Genomic DNA, 18,554 nt, shown 5'->3' with positions numbered 1-18,554 from the left:
GACAACGTGAAACACATTTTATGTATTGTTTTTATTTTTATTTTACATTGGCCCTGATATGTTTTGTAATTTCATAGCTGCAGTGTTTTTATATTTCCCTGTTTTGTTTTGAGAACTGAGAATTAGGGAAATGGACGTACTGTTTCAGGATCATTGAACCATCCAGGTGGTAAACTTCTCACATGGACAATGAGCTCTTTTATTGTAGAGTACAAACTGTGTTACTGATGCATCAGTGTCCTGTGACCGCTTTGCAGGGCTGCATTAACCTGCTAGGGGGGTCCCGGGGCAAAATTGAGCTAGTGACCTCTGATCTCTCTGCGTTACGTACATACGAATCGTGTTGCCTTTAAGTACTCATCAGGCACAGTGCACACAGCGGACTGCACATGGCAGCTTCATTACGTTTTGAAAACAACCAGTGCTTCCGTGCTTGAACGCTATCCTGCCTCAGGTTTACTGTTAGTTTGTGATAGTTTGATTTAACATACATCAGGAATATGCAGCATGTAAGCATGATGTCAACTGACATAATAAAGGTTTTAAAACCTCTAAAAAGATTAGGTAAAAATACTAGTTTTGTCGTGTCAGTTTGATCCCATCTGGAGCTCCAGTACATGTTGGACACTAGCACACCCTGTACAGTTTGAAGAGAATTGTTTTTTAATTAGTACAAGAGTGCAAATGTTGATGTTTAATGCGCTGTTAGTACCTCATGCATGTATGGACAAAAGAAATGTTTCACACTCAAAAAATCCACAACAAAGACAACTTTGATACTCAAACATTTATTTTTCTCCTGATCATAATGTATAAATAAAGAATCTATAGTAAAGCTATAATAAAGCAAGACAAGCCTCAAAAAATTACTAATAAATCCTCTCATAGCTGAGAAGCCTCTGGTTTACTGCTCATAGCTGAATATTTATATTTCATTTTCAGTCACATCTGACATAAAATAGCTTTGTTCAAACCTGTACAGGTGGTGTGATAGTAGTCTCTCAGTTAATTTATCAAAAGATAAGTCTGTCACATAAAATCTCTGCTTGGAACTGAAGGTAACCTCAGTTACAGTGTCATAAACATGTTTGAACATGTGAGCTGTTGACTATTCAGTGCCTTCAAAATATTCTTCCCATGAAAAGTTGACAAACTGTTGACAAGCTGACAGTCAACATGAAATCATCTGCTTCTGTCCCCCTGAAAGGGTTTGATATCATCCCGTGGTTGCAGATTATCTTTTAGAAATACACCAGTTATATGAAAAGGCACCGTTCCATTAAGGAATGAAAAGCAAAGGAACAAAAAAAAACATGATTAATTACTGTTTAAACAGTACATATTAATTTTCTGCATGTGACAATTAATGACAATCAGATTCAACCCTTTTTTTAATATATCCGCCTTCAATGATCTAAAACAACCCGTACTCATCAACATGTGTAATGTGCTCAGCATGCTGTGTTTAACGCATTCACAAGACATAGGAAATTCATTTTCCTACTTTAAAGATAATGATGTCAAAAACATCCTGAAAGCAAGCACACGCTCATTTTCCATATCCTGTTTTGACTGATTAAAGGCCTGCTGTAACAAGTCTTTAGCTATTGGTAATTAAAACACAGGATATTCTATTTTTTTTTAAATTCTTATTGTCAAAAAAATCCCATGAAAACACCAAAACCAACAGTGAACGTATCCACTAACAAGTTTTGTGTGTGTATCACAGCCTGATGTATCTTCTTCCTCTGAGCCATCGAGCTCCACTGTTGTCCAGAAACTATTAAAAACACATCAGTGAGCCGCACTGTTGCACTGGCTGACATGTTGCTTCATCACCATGAACACACACACTGTAGTTTATTCTGACTCAGTCCCACACACACCGTCCTGCTGCCCCAAATACTCACTAGAGCACCAAATGTGGCTTAATCCGCCGCTGAAAATAGTCCCCAACAAATGCACCATTTCCTTCAGTTTGTTTGATAAAAACTACAGCGAGCAGCTGCTTTAGTGAATGAAACATATATTTGAGACCAGTTTTTAAAGATTTTCATCTTCAGTATGAACCACTGGGTTTGGGACTGAGTGCCACAGGTAGGGCAGAGAAGTCAGAAAGTAGGGAAAGACACCCTGGTGACTCAGACCTTGAGGGGCCCCAGGATAACTGTGTGTCAGATGGTTTAGGGCAATTTCATCAAGTGCATATTTGTAAGCAACACTTAATGACAATGGCTGCACTCCATTTGGCTCTGCCAGCGTGCAGCTTGTTATGAAGCTGCAAGAGCGGAAAAACTTACTAAAATGGAGTGTGGATGATATGATGTTTAATCTCTATCAGCTGATAATCAAACAGCACCATGTGGTGGAGATGCCGTGCTAAACTTAAGGCAGAGACGGTACCTTTAACATTTGGATTCAGCCGCGGCAAGCCCTGTGAAATCTGTGTTTATTAGTCTGTTTGGTTTACGATGCTGTTGGAACATGTGGTGTTTCGTTGTTTTGTGCACAAGCGGCATGTGCTGCTTTGTCTGCTGAACTGAAATGGAGTGGAAACCAGGCTGAACTGGCACAAACAGGTACTGTGCCAATCTGGTTTGGGGGCACACCAAATGTTGCCAGAAATTAGGAGGGCCTTAAGGTGGTGATTGTTAACTAATGTTGAGACACCGAGTTGAGGAGTATTGCATCAGTTCATGTTACCACAAGTTAATTTTACACTCTGCCTGGTAGTATTACAGAACAACAGTCCTGTGTGATAACTGGGACTAGCCTGGTTCCAGACCTCTGAATAACTTCATATAGGTCTGGTGTTGTGCTCGATGGCAGCTATTTCTGCCGGTTGGAGAAACATTCGACCAATCAGAGCTTTTTAGGCGGAGTGTCATCTTTCTTTATAGCTGCCCAGCAACATCCATGAAAATGAGCGACAGAAAATGTCTGAAGGCTGAACAATGAAGTGAAACGAAAAAGCAATTCAGGCTGATTATCACGCTAAACTAGACCAAATATAATGAAGCTGCCATGTGTGGTCATCTGTGTGCACTGTGCATGATGGGAACTGGAAGGCCACAGCTCATTTTATCTGTCGGGTTAATCCGGACACGCTAACACATTGTTGGTTTTGGTCTTTAGAGATTTGTTGACAGTAAAATATATATATAGACAGATATATATAACATCTTTATCCTTTAACTCTCACTGGGAGCGACTCCCTGCTTGTTTTCCTCACTTTGATTTCACACATTTATAATACTACCAAATTTGCTTGGTACTTGAACACAACCACTTGGCCTACTGTATCATACTAGCATCCTGTCTCTACGCTCATCATATACTAATACAGCATTAAACACACCAGCAAACATCTAGAAAGCATTTCGAGTGATTTCTTCAACAAAGGATCATGTATGTATTGTAGCTTGATAATGTGAGATGCATCGTATTTGATAGATTGTGTGATCACATAGATAAGATCAGCAGCATTTTACAATAAACGGTACAATCACATTGTAGTTGTAAGTGCACATCTGTTCATTTTGGTACGCAGAATCAAGTGTCCGACCTTGGGCAAGCTGTGCAAATTATTCATAGTGTTTGCTTAGACTTTTATGACGTACCAGATGGCAGGAGTCACACGAGGACAATTCAGACCAGGTCAGGTGTCATTCAACCACAGAAAAGCAAACGGTGCAACATCTGCCGCACAAAGCAAGCTGGTGCAAACATTAGGAATTATTTTCACAACTGTTTGACCCAGAGTGTAATGTGTGTTGAAGGGAAACTTCTGTATTTTTCAACCTGGACCTTATTTTCCCATGTTTTTGTGTTTAAGTAACTAATGGGGACAACAATTCTTAAAATGGATCCAGAATTGAGCGAGAGCACACAGTGAGTGTTCGTCATGAGTAAGATCCGGCTGTTTCTGCTTAAACAAAAACAATCTTACTCTTTAATATAAAGGTCTATCTCTGTAGGGATCCTTTCCATAATGTTGTCAGACACTTAGAATAACAATCTGAGCCTGTCAGTGGCAAAAACAAGCACTTTTAGTGGACGGACATTGACAGTGGGCAATTGCCCCGAAGATTACATTACAGCCCGTTCAACGGCTGCCGGCTGCAGGGCTCTCACTTAATACTGGACCAATTTCAAGAATTGTTGTCCCCATTAGTCACTTAGACATAAAAACATGGAGAAATAAGGTCCAGGTTGAAAAATACTGAAGTTTCCCTTAAAGGGTGACATACAGTGTGAGGAGGTTCAGAGGCTGGTGATATACTCTGCCCCGTTAGCCGAGGCCTTGTCTTTGTCTCCCTCTGTGGGCACGCTGCTGTACTGACAGCCAGGAGCTACGTCAACAGCAGGTCTCGCTGGTTCAGGCAGTGTGGATGGCTGACCCTGCTTTGACGACATCCTGTACCTTTTATCCAGCCAGCAAAATGACACCATGAGGAACACAGCGGACGAGGCAACAACGGCACTGCAGGCAAAGAAGACGTGGAAGTACTGGCCTGTCCTGTCAATCAGGACCCCTGCAACAACAACAAACATCGTCAATAAAGGCAGAATTTCATGTTTTATCTTTTCTTGGTAACATTTTACTCTAAGTGTCCTATATGTTTCTATAATTTTCTATAAAATAACTGATATAAGTTCATAATAAGGTTCCCAATTATAGGAAAAACAGAGACAGTGTTAACTAGTACAATTCCGATAAATTAATTCAATTAACTGCGAGCTTTTACGTAGAGCAGTAGTTCCCAAACTCTCAACCTCTGATTTTTGCTTTTTTGTAAATTACTAGATAAATTCATTTGTGAAAATTATTCAAATAAAGCAAAGAGAAAACAATCACTCTTTGGGTGAACCTGTCACAGCTGGTGGAGACATGCAGCTGATGATGAGGGGTTAGACAACATTTGGGAATCACTTACTAGAGTCCTTCAGAGTCAGAGAGTCAGTGCACTGCAGGGCCGCTTAATAAACCTAAATTTAAATGGAGATCTTTCAATAAAATTCTAACTACAATACTTTACAAGACCTTTCTATTACACATATTTACACTATAATTAATACCAAATAATAATGGTTTTTTTGCAGGAAACTTTCTAGGGAATTCTAAGAAATGTATGGACCCATAAAATAAAGCTTCACCCCTTTGTAAATAAGTGTTTCTCTTCTACAGGTGACAGTTTCCCATAAGTATAAGCAGATGGGTTCGAAAAGCAACCCAGGTGCGTACTTTGTTAATAAGTTAGCCCTATTTTCAGTTGTATGTGACCACATGGAAGCCAGATTCCCTGCATGTGTAAAGTGATTCTGTGATGACTTGTGTCTGTGGTAACATCACTGCCTGGATATATAAGCAGTCAGATAAACAGTACGCCTGTCATTTGAGACAGAGAGCCTCTGGCCTTTCCCCATTCTGGCTCTAAACTCCACTCCTCCAGTATGAAGCACAAACTTGTTTCTTTTGTTCTCTGTGTAGCGGCCGAATTGAATGAGAACATGCTGTTATTTAAAGCACCAGCCTGGAGCAGGAGGAACACACAAGCAGAAACCAAAGCACATGCAAACACCCTTGCAGGGCATGTTCCTCTGACACAACACACGGGTGTTTTCTAAGTTTTCTAATGTTTTTGAATCTGTCTCAATCTGCTTTTGGCATTTCTGATTTCTGATCTACAGCAGAGACAGACAGAAAAGTTGCAGCAAGAAATTGGACTGAGCTTCAAGGTCGCTCCTAACCGTCCGACACGGGCGCGTCTGATTTTAAGTGTTAATATGTATCTGAGGCAGAGCTGCTCTGGAGGTTTAAATCATTTCACTGCCTTTCAGAGAACACAGTAGCTACCAGTCAAATGCTATCAGCAGAGGGGGTCAAACTCAGGACATAACTGGCAATGACGTCTTTCATGATCTTAGGTTAAAAGGACAGCTAATAAACATATTTAAAAAGCGACTATAAGCTACTGTGGCTAGTTTGAACTTTGAATTTCAGGTTTCAGACTTTAGTGAATTTAATTAATGTAAAAGCAATTATGCTTCATAGTAAATAAACCAGTGATAAACTTTTGTGACACTGTCACTGTAAACTGTCCTGTGACACCTTAAAACTACCTCTGCTGCCCCATTACATGCTTCAAATGTATTGTGGTCAACAGTTCACAGTTCAAGTTTCCTCTAATCAGGTTGTTTGTTAATCAGAGGACGATGAAAGGCTCAGGTTTTGAATCACGAGCTTTAGCTGCTCTTCAGCTGTGTCCCAGTTACATCAACACACTGTGACAAAGTGACAAATGAAGTCCGCTCATGAAACAGAAATGTAGATATTAAACCAACAATGCGATGCACAAAGGAAATAAGAGTAGCTACTCAAAGCTGAAAAACATTCAAATGAACTGCAGATGGTGGTGAGACAGCTTTAGGAAGATCTAGAACAAAAAAATAAAGTTAAAAATCTTTTCTCTTTCTGTAGTTTAATTGGCAGTATCATAACACTGTCGCAACATTGCTGACTAATGTCCACGTGTGCACATATTGTATCATGTCCTTTCAGTACAAAACAGAAAAGTCCATTGATTTCTTGATACTTCTGTACTATTAGTGTGTAAACACAGCAGGGTTTTTACAGTTTTTTTAACCAATGAACCAATTCTACCTCCAGAGCAGCTCTCCCATGAATGAAACTGTTTATACCTAAAACTTCAATCTGCCTGAAGCCTATAAAACCACGCTGAGGCAGATTCTAGCTAGATGTTTTGATTATAATGCGAGTGTGTCCTGCGTCCCCACTATATCGTTCCTCTCCATCTCTGACTCCGCTTTCTCTGTGTTTACGTTACCTGCCAGTGGAGGCCCAATGAGCAGCGTGATGCTCTCCATGATAGCGAGCAGGCCCAGAGCTGAGGGGAAGCGGCTCATCTCCACTATATCCATGAGGACAGTGAACATCAGGGAGCCCACCACACTCATGGAGAGCCCGTAGATCAACACATAAGTGAGCAGTACAGGAAAGCTGGGCCCGATGCAGCAGATACTGTTACTGAGGCCGTTGACCAGCAAAGCTGCTGCAAAAACATAAATGTGTCGCCCTTTGAACCAGGGCATGTTGAAGATGAGGCCAAAGGGTGGCCGCACCACGATGTTAACGATACCCAGGATGGAGAGCAGCAGCGCGGCCCGGCCCTGCTCCATGTTGTTAGCGGTGGCGTAGGGAACCAGATACACCAAGGGCACCACAAAACCAAGCATCATCCAGGTGATGCCGATGGCATACATACAGTACCGCGAGTTGTTGCAGAGCTGATCAAAGGCCATGTGTTTGCTCAGGGAAGCCAACAGGTAGCTCCATGTCGTTCTCACCCACCCTTTTTCCTTCCTCACATTTTCCTCCTCTGGCGGAGGGGGTCCGTGGTTCATCAGCGGCTGGCCTCGATGCTTGCGGGGCTGGAGGGGCCTCATCACTGCTCCGCACACACAGCAGTTAAGCAGGACAGCCCCCAAAACAAGGAAACTTCCCCTCCAGCCCAGCTCTATGTGGAGGTAGTTACCCAGGACAGGTAGAGTGCACAGTCCCAGGGCTGTGCCTGTGGAGGACATGGCGTTGGCAAACGCACGACGACGCACAAAGTAGTGTCCGAGGATTGTCACAGCTGGTTGGAAGCTGAAGCAGAAACCAAGTCCTGTAACGATTAAAGAAGCATTCAGAATGATACAACATCAGTGACAGCATTGTGCTTATTGATTTAAAATAGTATGTATATATAGAAAACGTGCAGTATGTATGTCATGATGAATCTTTCCCAGCCCAATTTGAAGTATTCTGAACAACAACACTCTGCTTTAAAGGTCTGGTTTACTACAACTTATTTTTTTAGCTATAATTCCTATCTAAAATAATAATAAGATTGTGCTCGTCAAGTTAATTGCTGAGATCTGGGAACAAAGCGATCGTCGCGAAAAAGATGTCAGATGGGGCAAGAAACACCAACATTCATCAGGCAGTTTTAAACAAACCCCCAGGTCAGCTAAACTTTTTTGGAAGAGAAAGCGAAGGCAAACAATATAATTATTATCAACTTAATATCATCAACACCTATCAGTTTCCAAGAAGTCTTCCTGGATCAGTTTCGACCTACTGTATTTACCATAGCTGTGTGCACACAAAGTTTTCCATTATTACCAACATTTCAGGTGCGCTCATTTTCATTTTTACCTCCAAACAAAGCTGTTTAGATAATCTGGCTAAACTGTTTATTTGCAACCTGTGTGATCGTCTGATTCGTGTTTCTTTCCTGTTGAATTTCGTTGTAGTGATGCCGCCATATTTCCAAATCTCAGCAATTACTTTAGCGAGTACAATTTTGTCATAAATATTGACCAAGACTATGAAAATTACACTTTAATTGATATAAACTGGAATTATCCTTTAAGTTTAAAATAGGTTTTATTTTTCCTATTTAAAGTTTAAAGCTGCACTACTCGAGTTTTCTGGCCACTTGGGGTCAGAAAACTCCACAGCAATCTATAAAACACCAACGCAAACATACTTTTGCATTATTAAATTGTCATTGCTAATGGCGATTTACACATGGAGCAACATTAGCTTTCATTTGGAGTCATGTTTTTGTCCACACGAATGTAAGTCCAATACTTCTGGTTTGGTCTCCGCCAACCCATGAGAAAAAACAACTAATGCATTTTAGCACTTTGTTTTCTGGGCAGGTAGTGTAGCGTTGCGTGTAACCACGGTCATCAAGTGTCAGCTGGGATAATAAATCAGTTGAATGTTGGCTGACCTGTAATAACCCCAGCTGTTACGTAGAGCTGGCCGATGGACTGGGTAAACGAACTGGCAGCCATACCAAGCCCACTCAGGACTCCGCCCAACATGACTGTCGCTCGGCAACCAAATCTCTCCACCAACACGCTACAAAAGGGACCTGTGGATAAAATGTAATGCTCTTAGTTAAATGCAGAACGGAGCAGAAATGGGAAAAGGCTTACGCGGCAGAGTAAAGACCATTTTCTTAACTTCACATGTGTTTGGCTGTAATCTGTAACGGCTGAATGAAAGTATTGAAAGCATGACTGAAACTATGTTTGCTCTCTTAATGTGTGACAAATCCACGTGTGCACATGGCATATAACTAAAGCATAGTTGTTTGTTGACCCATATAACCCGTCATTTCATTACGTCAGCATGAAAATATATCGGTGCTGTCGTTTTGCCTCAATTGCTGCTCATGAATAATCTTTGCCTGAAGAGGAAGTTTCACCTTGTGTATTTTGAAGCCTCAGTACTAAACACAGAGGGGTCTATTGGTTAAAGGTCACCAACAGGGGTGGTAAATTCAACACACACTGGAGGTGCCTTTGTTGTTAGGCAACAGGGCTGCAAGGTACTGATGGGGATAATACCTGGACCTAACTGAGCCTATGTAAGCCAAACACACAGGCGGCAGACTGCTTGAAGCTTCAAGACTAACTTTTCACTTCAGTTTCTCCTGAAGTAGCCTCAAAGCCAGATAAAACATTTTCTCCACACAGTTTGAGAACATCACAATTAATACTATTCCGCGTCTGCCTGTTTTAGGTCGTGTCTGTACTTTACTTTTAGGTCAACTAACATTACAGTCTCACTTGCTGCTGGATCGATTCTTCAACCTACAAAATTCCCAGGGAGGTTGGCTGCGAACATCACTGCCTTCTGAACATGGCTCAAACTTTGTGCGGCTTAATGAAGATAAACCTGAGAGTCTTGTCACATTTCTGTCAGCTCAGGAACATTTCTAAGATCAAAGCATTCCTGTCTCCAAACACCATGAGAACGATGTGCAATTTTCACATCCTCCCACACTGTTGTAGCTCTTTATACTCCTGAACTGGTACACACAAAAAAAGGCCCTCTACTGTACATACCTCTACTTTGTTCAGAAAGCAGCAGCTTAATGGATAAGTCTGGTGTTATTCTATATTTCTTTTATTGTCTACAAATCCCATGAAAAGACCAAAACAACAAATGTGTCCCTGATGACGTAGATCTTTAAAAACGCTCACAAATATATGATTTTTTTTTTTTTTTTAAAGTCTCAGTAATTTCCTAAAACAGCTGGTCACTGTAGTTTTTAGCAAACATTACTCAAACAGGAGGAAATATGTATGTGGGATTGAGTCAGAATAAACTACAGTGTGTGTGTTCATGGTAATGATGATGTCACCCAGTGCAACAGTGCGGCTCATTGATGTGTGTTTAACAGTTTCTGGACAACAATGGAGCTCTATGGCTCAGAGGAAGAAGATATATCAGGTTGTGATACACACACACACACACACACACACCACTTGTTGGTTTTGGTCTCCTTATGGGATTTGTTGACAATAAGATAAGCTGTGTTTTCAGAAAGGGAGGGAGGGAGGTAGAAGGAGGGGAATTTAAGCTTGACAGCACTGCGATGGCACAGACCAGTACTAATTCTTTTGGTGCAGGAGGTGATAACTTAGCACCGCCTACAGACAAATTACACTTCATACTGTAATGTATGTGAACAGAAACTTCTAAACTATTTTTTAGAAATAAATCTCAATGACATGAGGGCACTCATATTAAAAAATGATGATGATTATTACTATTTTTGACAGTTGTTGCTGATAAACTGGAAGTGAAGATGTGGTAGGAAGAGGAGGAGGAACGTTTCTGATAACATGGAGACGTTACAAAACATCGAGTGACTTTCACCCACATTTTGTTCTTCCTGAAAACAATAGATGTCGATTAGCACTTTAACACCTTGTGCTTCTACCCTACCATCACGATATCCAGCAACATCTCAAAAAACCAGTTTCTGATCCATCTAATACAGAAAGTCTCCTGGACTGAGTTACAGGGCCAACTACATTCCTTCCAGATAGTGTATCTAAGGGTTGGATATCCTGCGAAATTAACCCCTAAACACTCCAAACTGTTTGTTAGTATTGAGAGGAAATCTCTTACAGGTACCGTATACTGGGTGCAGTCCTCCACTTGTGCACTGACAAAGCTCCATGAGAGGACAAAGTATTCTTTGTACAATGATCGGCAGACTCCAACATATATGTCTATTACACACAAGCAGTGGTGGAACATGTGACAAAGTACATTTACTCAAGTACTGTACTTAAGTACAATTTTGAGGTACTTTACTTGAGTATTTCCATTTTATGCTACTTTATACTTTTACTCCACTACATTTATTTGACAACAAATAAATTATGATGTATTTTCATAGAGTGTAGAGATACCGAGCAGTATGTAAAGTAGTTAGAATTAGCTCCAACTTCACCTGCTTGTTTTTTTAGCCTCTCTATTTACTGTTCATTCTCCTACAGCCATCACAGCTGTATTAAGTTTCTGCAGCTGCTTCATTAAAAGCATTCAGCTGGCCAAACATGGAGTGGCTTTTATTGTGAAGCAGTCACAGGAAACACAATGTGTGTCTGAGGTTAGCGCTAACAGTGATCGAAGACGTTGTTTTGACAGCGGATGAGTTGTAAATATTGCAGGGCGTAACAAGAAAAAGACCAAGCTGTTAGATGAAGAAACCACATTTGCTGTTACCACCAGTCAAACAACCAGGACTGAAATCTTAAAGATCTTAAAGAACCCCAGTTGAATTCTTTAGGTTTAGGTTTATAGACATTTTTCTTTATAAAACAAAATCTAATATTTAGTTCTAGTGGACAAAATATTACTAATACTGTGCCTAAAAGTCTACTGAAACCCCTAGATAATGACACATCAATATTCATTAAAGCGATCCTATGTAGCTTTTGCTGAACAGCAACTACTGTGGTAATTACAGTATAATAGAAAATGCTAAAACATAAAGTAAAGCCAGTAGCTCAGTGGTCAGAAAACTAACCCTCTTTCTTTGTAACCCTGAATTCTTGATGTGTATTGTGCTCAAGTCCTTTTGGGCTGTGGGTAATAAGCGGGACACAGTTTCTCATGGGATAATCTTCTTTAAATCAACACCAACACAGCAAGACAGTTTAAAACACACTCAAATTCTCTCTCTCAGGTTTCACATTTTCCCTGTACGCCAACAGCAGGTAGGAACTAAAATTACCCCGAGGCTAGGGGGGCATTAAAGGGCAACTTAAATGTTGCACATGTAATATTAATATTGTTGTAAGTAATAATTAACTGCAACAGTAGTAATGATTAAACTCTGCAAAAGCAGAAAATGATATACTGGGATTATTCCAACAAAAAAATACATTATGTACCGCGGTGTATCATACAGTTTAATTACACAACATAAATGAGTAAACTTAAGAAATCAATGGTACCAGTGATCAAGGTTACAGATTAACTAAATAGATAACTAATTAAATAGAGCACAGTTAATTTCCTGGTCTGCCTACTTTACCTCCCGCGTGAAGCACTGACGTCATGATGGAGGGCACCCAGGAGGTTTCGCTGTTGGAGGCGTGGAACTCATTCTGCAGGTCGGTGTAGAAGATTCCCACACAGGAGGGGAACGCAAGGGTCAAAGCCAGGACCATGATGGTGGCAGCCAGCACCACCCAGCCCCACCCGCCATCTGGAGCTGTGACTGCTGCCGTTACAGCCATGGAGTCTCTGCATTCACCTCCCTGTCCCGCCTCTTCGGATTCACAGTCGTTGGACTCTTCAACTTTCTCGTGCTCCATACCGTTCCCCTGCTCACAAACTATGGAGGCCTCCGGGTGGAGGCAGCGGTCGCTCGTCCCTCTGGTTCCATTTCTCTGAGTCATTTTCTGCTCAGCAGTTCAGGCAAGGCTCCTGTGTTAGCTCTGCAGGGTGTGTGATTACTTTTGAGGTCCATGTCACTGTAACTGCTGTGACCTACAACAACAAAAGAAAACAATCCATCAGGTTGTGTAGAGCAGCTGAAGTGGTGAGTGGTTCTTATGGACGGCAATGTCAGTCTGCCTGTCTTCTACCTTGTTCCTAAACATCTGGATATGGATCTAAACAACTGTCGGGTTGACATGAAATTTTGTACAGACATTCATGTTACCCAGAAGATGAATCCTAATGACTTTAATGATCTCCTAACTTTTCATATAGCATCATCATCATCAGGTCAGGTGATTTATCAGTGGGTTCATCACTATGAATGACACCTTTCACATTACACACAGTAATTTAATTCATTAATATAAAAATATTGATTAGATGCCCTACTGGCCTCTGTCTCCAGCTTAACCCTGAGATAGTTCTCAGCTGTCAGGTTACAAACATGAGTGTATGGAGAGAGGTAAACAATAGTGAATGGGACAATGACTACAGTTCTTTAAAACCAAGCAACAAAATACAGTAGGTAACCGGTGCAGGGAAACCGAGGGGATATGTGCTCAAATCTTCTGGTGGCCATGTTTTGTACAAGCTGGGGGCGATCAGTTAATTTTAATTTTAAGTAGATTGTCCAAGTTACAGTGATCTAAACAAAGGCATGAATAAGGGTTCATGCATCCTAAAATGAAAGAAATTGTCTAATCTTGGCATTGTTAGTTGGCCGATGGCGGATTTTATTTACTCAAAGGTACAGAGAAACTCAAGAACCACCCTAATGTTTCTAGTCTCCTGAGCAGAATGTAAGCCCCAAGGGGTCTGCAGTAACTCATTTCCTGTAGGTGCTTCAGGGCTAAAAGACCATCAATTCAGTTTTATCAGTGTTTAAAATCAGAAAATGACATCCAGGACTTTATGTCTGCAGGTCAGACTGTGAGTGAGTTAACAAAGAAGGGGTCTGATGGGTTCAAGGAATCTGGCTAGCATGAGACTAACGTGCACTTGTGAAAACCCTTGAATGAAAAGCTCTCTGTGCAAATGTTCCAGTAGAATTTCCCCCCAAAGACTCTTAGTATAATTTCCAAATGTACCAACTACTAAGCAGAGCAACATCTTCTGAGATTATATTCTTGAAAATACAACTCTTGGCTATTGTCCCTGAGCTGAGCCACATATGCTGATCGTGGGCATTACAGTATCTCACAAATGCTTTGGCTCAATTTTCACAACAGCAAAACTGATGCAGTGAAGTCAAATCATAATTATAAAGTCAGACCCCTGTGTTTCCCCTAATCACCACACCTGTGCCCTATTACCTGCCCTTGGGTCCTCCCTCAGCAAACCCCTTATATACCTCCCTGTGTTCTTTGCTCCTTGCCAGATTGTCTTTGTTCTACCCTGTGTGTACCCTGGTTTTTGGACTTGATTCTGATCTTGGATTATTGCCTGCTTCCTGCCTTGGACTGATTTCCTGTGTATGACCCCTGCCTTCAGTAAAGACTTCGTTTTTGAACTTTACTCTGTGTCCGTGCATTTTCTCTGCATCTGGGTATCTGCTTTACCAGAAACGTTACATATACAAATACAATCTGGCCATGACAGACTCAGCAGAGAATGGTGCGCTGCGCTCTGCCCTCCAGTCTCTGGGGAAGAGATTAAAGACCACAAGCACATGTTAACTAGCTTGGTCGGTGGGGTCCAAGAGCTACATGTCCACCAAGACGCCTTCCAAGCCGCCATGATGGACCAGCTACGGGACCTCAATGCACAGACCCGACGAGTTCTCACCAGTCTCAACCTTCGGCAGAGCCGGCGTCTCCTGCCTCCCCTGTTCTACAGCCTACCGCTGCTTCGGTGAGGTTACCTAGTCCTCGTCCCGAACCCCGGGCGCCACACATGGACAAATACGATGGCGATGCGGCCACGTCCTCCCCATGTCAAGTGACTCACCTCACTCCACCCCTCAACCTCCTCATGCCAGGTAATCGCTCTGAAAGTCTCGTCTTGCGCGTTATTGACACACTGCCACATATTTTGGGTTTCCCCTGGTTGAAGAAACATAACCCTAACATAGACTGGTGCACGGGGACTGTCCTGGGAATGCTAGCTGTGACTCATCCTGTCTCTTGTCTGCTGCCCCTAAGGGTTCTCCCAAGCCTCCTGACTCTCTCTCAGGTTCCACTGACCTCTCTGGTGTTGCCCCTGCATACATGGACCTCAAAGAGGTATTCAACAAAGCCCGGGCCACCTCTCTGCCTCCTCATCGACCATATGACTGTGCCAAGTCATCTCTACTTGCTGTCTGCCCCAGAGAGTGAGACTATGACTTAGTCTATCCAGAGCTTGTTGGCAGCAGGCATCATTTGACCCTCATCTTGTCCCGTCGGAGCAGGGCTTTTCTTTGTGGACAAGAAGGACAAGACACTTCGCCCCCGTGTTGACTACCGTGGGCTCAACGAGAACACCATCAAGAACAGGTACCCACTTCCACTCATCTCCACCGCTTTTGAACTGTTGCAGGGAGCCTCCATTTTCACCAACCGTGACCTCAGAAATGCATATCACTTGGTCAGAATCAGAGAAGGGGATGAGTGGAAGACAGCCTTTAACACGCCCAGTGGCCATTATGAATATTTGGTCATGCCTTTTGGTCTCACTAACGCTCCAGCTGTGTTTCAGGCTCTGGTCAATGACGTGCTGTGAGACATACTTAACCTCGAGCAGCATGAAGGTTCTTCAACGGTTGCTGATATTTGTAGAATCGTGTAGAAATAAACACTACAGACTCTGTTTTGATAAAAATGTCTTACTGTTACACAGAATTATTTGGTAATCGACATTATATTTTAAAATGCAACCATGGCTGGAATTCATAAAGTTGTGATGTTCTGATAAAGTTACAGCCTGATGTATTAAGTAATTTGATACAGATGTTTTCACTGTTTGTGTGTGCGTATCGCTTGTAGTGTAACGAATTGTGCAAATTGAAACTCTGTTGTGGAAACCGAGCCAAAGCGATTACTACTGTAATCTGCCACCATAACAACCTCCAGTCTTCTGGTTTCAGGCTTTGTTAGAACCTGGCTGCAGGGGTTTGCTCCTATTGTGACACAAGAGCATTAATGAGGTCAAACACTGATGTTGTTTGATCAGGTCTGGCTCACAGTCGGTGTTCCAGTTCATCCCAAAGGTGCTGGATGGGGTTGAGGACAGGGCTCTGTGCGGGCCAGTCATTGCACTTCTTTTTCCTGATCCAAACAAAGATGGTAGGAATAGTTCGACATTTAGGAAAATACACTAATTTGCTTTCTTGCCAAGAGTTAGATGAGCAGATCGATACCGCTCATGTCTGTACGGTAAATATGAAGCTACAGCCAGCAGCTGGTTAGCTTAGCTTAGCATTAAGACAGGAAATAGGGGGGGAACAGCTAGCCTGGCTCTTTCCAACGGTAACAAAATGTGCCTACTAGCACCTCTAAAGATCACTGATTAACATGTTGTATCTCGTTTGTTTAATCCATACAAAAACCAAATTGTTTTACGGGGGTTATGAACTGCACTATTTCTTGGATCGGACCAGTAACTTCCTGGAGTCTGCACCGGTTGCCTGGGAACTAGTCCGGCACCATAAACCCCCATAAAACGATGATCTATCGTGTTGTTTTTTTTTACATATTAAACAAACGAGATAAGTGTAACTTAGTGAGCTTTAAAGGTGGTGCTAGGCAGATTTTGGTTACCTTTGGACAGAACCAGACTAGTCCCCCCCCCCCGTTTCCAGTCTTTGTGCTAAGCTAAGCTAACCAGCTGCTGGCTGTAGCTTCATATTGACGGTACAGAGGTGAGAGCAGTATCAATCTTCTCACCTAACTCTGGGCAAGAAAGCAAATATACATATTTCCCAAAGTGCCAAATTTTTCGGAGGGTTTTAAAGTTTTTTGTTTTTAAAAAAACATTCTTTGAGATTCTGGAAATACATTCAGAGCAGCGTTACGTGTTGGTAAACTACTGTATTTACCTTTTTGAAAATGGGATGCTTAGCTCTGTGACTCATGAGAGAGAGACACACAAACACAGGCTTGTCAAAACCATTAAAAACAGCTCCAGAACAAAAGTATGTGGACAGGGCAGGGGTGTCTACATACTTTTGGCCATATAGTGTGTGTGTGGCTGCTGTGTCACACTCTTATTTCTTCCCTTCATTTTCCTCTTACTATTCTGAGTGTGAAATAGACCAGTGAGGAGGAGGAGGGGGGGGAGGCCTCACATATCTCAGCAATCTGAGCCACTAAGCCAGGACATCCTGTTTTTTCCACTTTCACCTTCTGCACTCTCTACTGCAGCCATGCATGCTCTTATATCTCTCTCTTAAATGTTATTAAATGTGTCAGGATGGAGGGAGGGTGTTAGGAGAATACTCTGCATTTCTCCCCTGATAAATAAAAGTGATGCTGAGCAGCTGCTGATCTTCCCCCCTGTGGGACAGCCCATGGAGAGATGAGAGCTCAGCTTCATTGTCGCCTGTTTTACATGCCTGATAGTGGAATTTGTATACCGGCATCCAGCCACACAAACTGAGCCTTATCAGCCTTAAATATTTACTCCATCCACATTTTCAACTGTATTAACACGTAGCCCTTTTTTGCCAGTTTCACCCACGTGGCACCTCGTAATTATTTCAGCTTGTTTACGTCTGGAAAATCCCACCAAAACACGGATTATTATGAGTCCAGACCCCATCACAGCCCGCTCTTCCGCTTCACTAAAAGTATCGCTTCCTAAAAAGAAGCACTGCCTCGTATATCTTTTGTTCCAATCAGTGTGATTTTACCCTAATAGATATAGATAAATATCCTGAACATCACCGGTTCAGCACAGTCGGAGCAAAGAGGAAGCGATTTAACCGGTAACATCAATCTCTTCCGTTCATTTGTAATTGTAATAAAAAATATATATATTTTTTAAAAATCACCTTTTTTTCGTGTGTTGGTTGTTGTCGTCCAGCTCCTGTCAGTCCCCACCCCGACACACACACACACACACACTCACAGCGCGGTCGCTCCTCGATGACTGCCCGGAGCGGCAGCTGTCGTCCGGGGGAGTCTCCTCGTCTCGGAGCTCCAGCCTCCGCCCTCTCTCGGTGGGAGGAGACTGGACGTGGCCGCCTGAGAGCCGATCGGATGCGGGCTGTGCAGGCCCCAAGCCCTGCTCCACCACACAGGCGGCCGAGAGGGGCTGTAATGAGCTGCAGGTCTGTGGTCTATGAAAGGGAACTGAGTATTTACTCAAGTACTGTATTTAAGTACACATTCGAGGCTTTACTTGAGTATTTCAATTTTATGCAACTTTATACTTCTACTCTACAACGTCTCAGAGGCAAATATTGTACTTTTTACTCCTTCATATTTGGCTTTAGTTATTTTTCAGATTACACAATTTTTCATACCCTTCCTGCCCTGTGAAAACCACGTATCTCCAGATTTGGTGCTTTTTGAATGTCAATTTTTCTGATAAAGTGAAGGATGAAGTGTTTCCTTTATGGGTTGGGAAAACTCAAATCTAAATAAACTCTTTAAACTCCACTTGGATCAGCTGGAAAACGCATCGTCACAGAGCTGGAAACAGTTGACTTTTTAGAGATACGTGGTTCTCACAGGACAGCGACGCTACAAACATATGATTTTTCATCAACCTTAAACATCTGCAGCAGTAAAATGCACCACACACATTA

The 18,554-nt window shown here is 42.1% G+C and overlaps 1 protein-coding gene across 1 annotated transcript; it reads right to left on the bottom strand.

Moving 5' to 3' along the window:
• Window positions 1-772: 772 nt before the first annotated feature.
• On the bottom strand, window positions 773-18,022 carry slc16a5a (solute carrier family 16 member 5a). Its single transcript, XM_044180064.1, has 5 exons — window positions 17,796-18,022; window positions 12,417-12,874; window positions 8,805-8,948; window positions 6,849-7,688; window positions 773-4,535 (listed from the first exon to the last, which is right to left on the bottom strand). Exons 2-5 carry the CDS (start codon window positions 12,781-12,783, stop codon window positions 4,264-4,266), a joined length of 1,623 nt encoding a protein of 540 aa, XP_044035999.1. The 5' UTR covers window positions 12,784-12,874; window positions 17,796-18,022; the 3' UTR covers window positions 773-4,263.
• Between the last annotated feature and the right edge of the window lie 532 nt (window positions 18,023-18,554).

This window comes from Siniperca chuatsi, linkage group LG20 (genome assembly GCF_020085105.1).
Source record: "Siniperca chuatsi isolate FFG_IHB_CAS linkage group LG20, ASM2008510v1, whole genome shotgun sequence".
Lineage (NCBI taxonomy): Eukaryota > Metazoa > Chordata > Actinopteri > Centrarchiformes > Sinipercidae > Siniperca > Siniperca chuatsi.
This window is presented reverse-complemented; position numbering and strand designations above follow the sequence as displayed.

Excerpts from the sequence above, each read along its gene's own strand:
- slc16a5a (XM_044180064.1), bottom strand. The coding sequence starts at position 12,783 with ATGACTCAGAGAAATGGAACCAGAGGGACGAGCGACCGCTGCCTCCAC. Across the intron at positions 8,949-12,416 it reads GTCAGTGCTTCACGCGGGAG|GTCCCTTTTGTAGCGTGTTG; the intron begins GTAAAGTAGGCA and ends TTTTATCCACAG. Across the intron at positions 7,689-8,804 it reads AACAGCTGGGGTTATTACAG|GACTTGGTTTCTGCTTCAGC; the intron begins GTCAGCCAACAT and ends TAATCGTTACAG.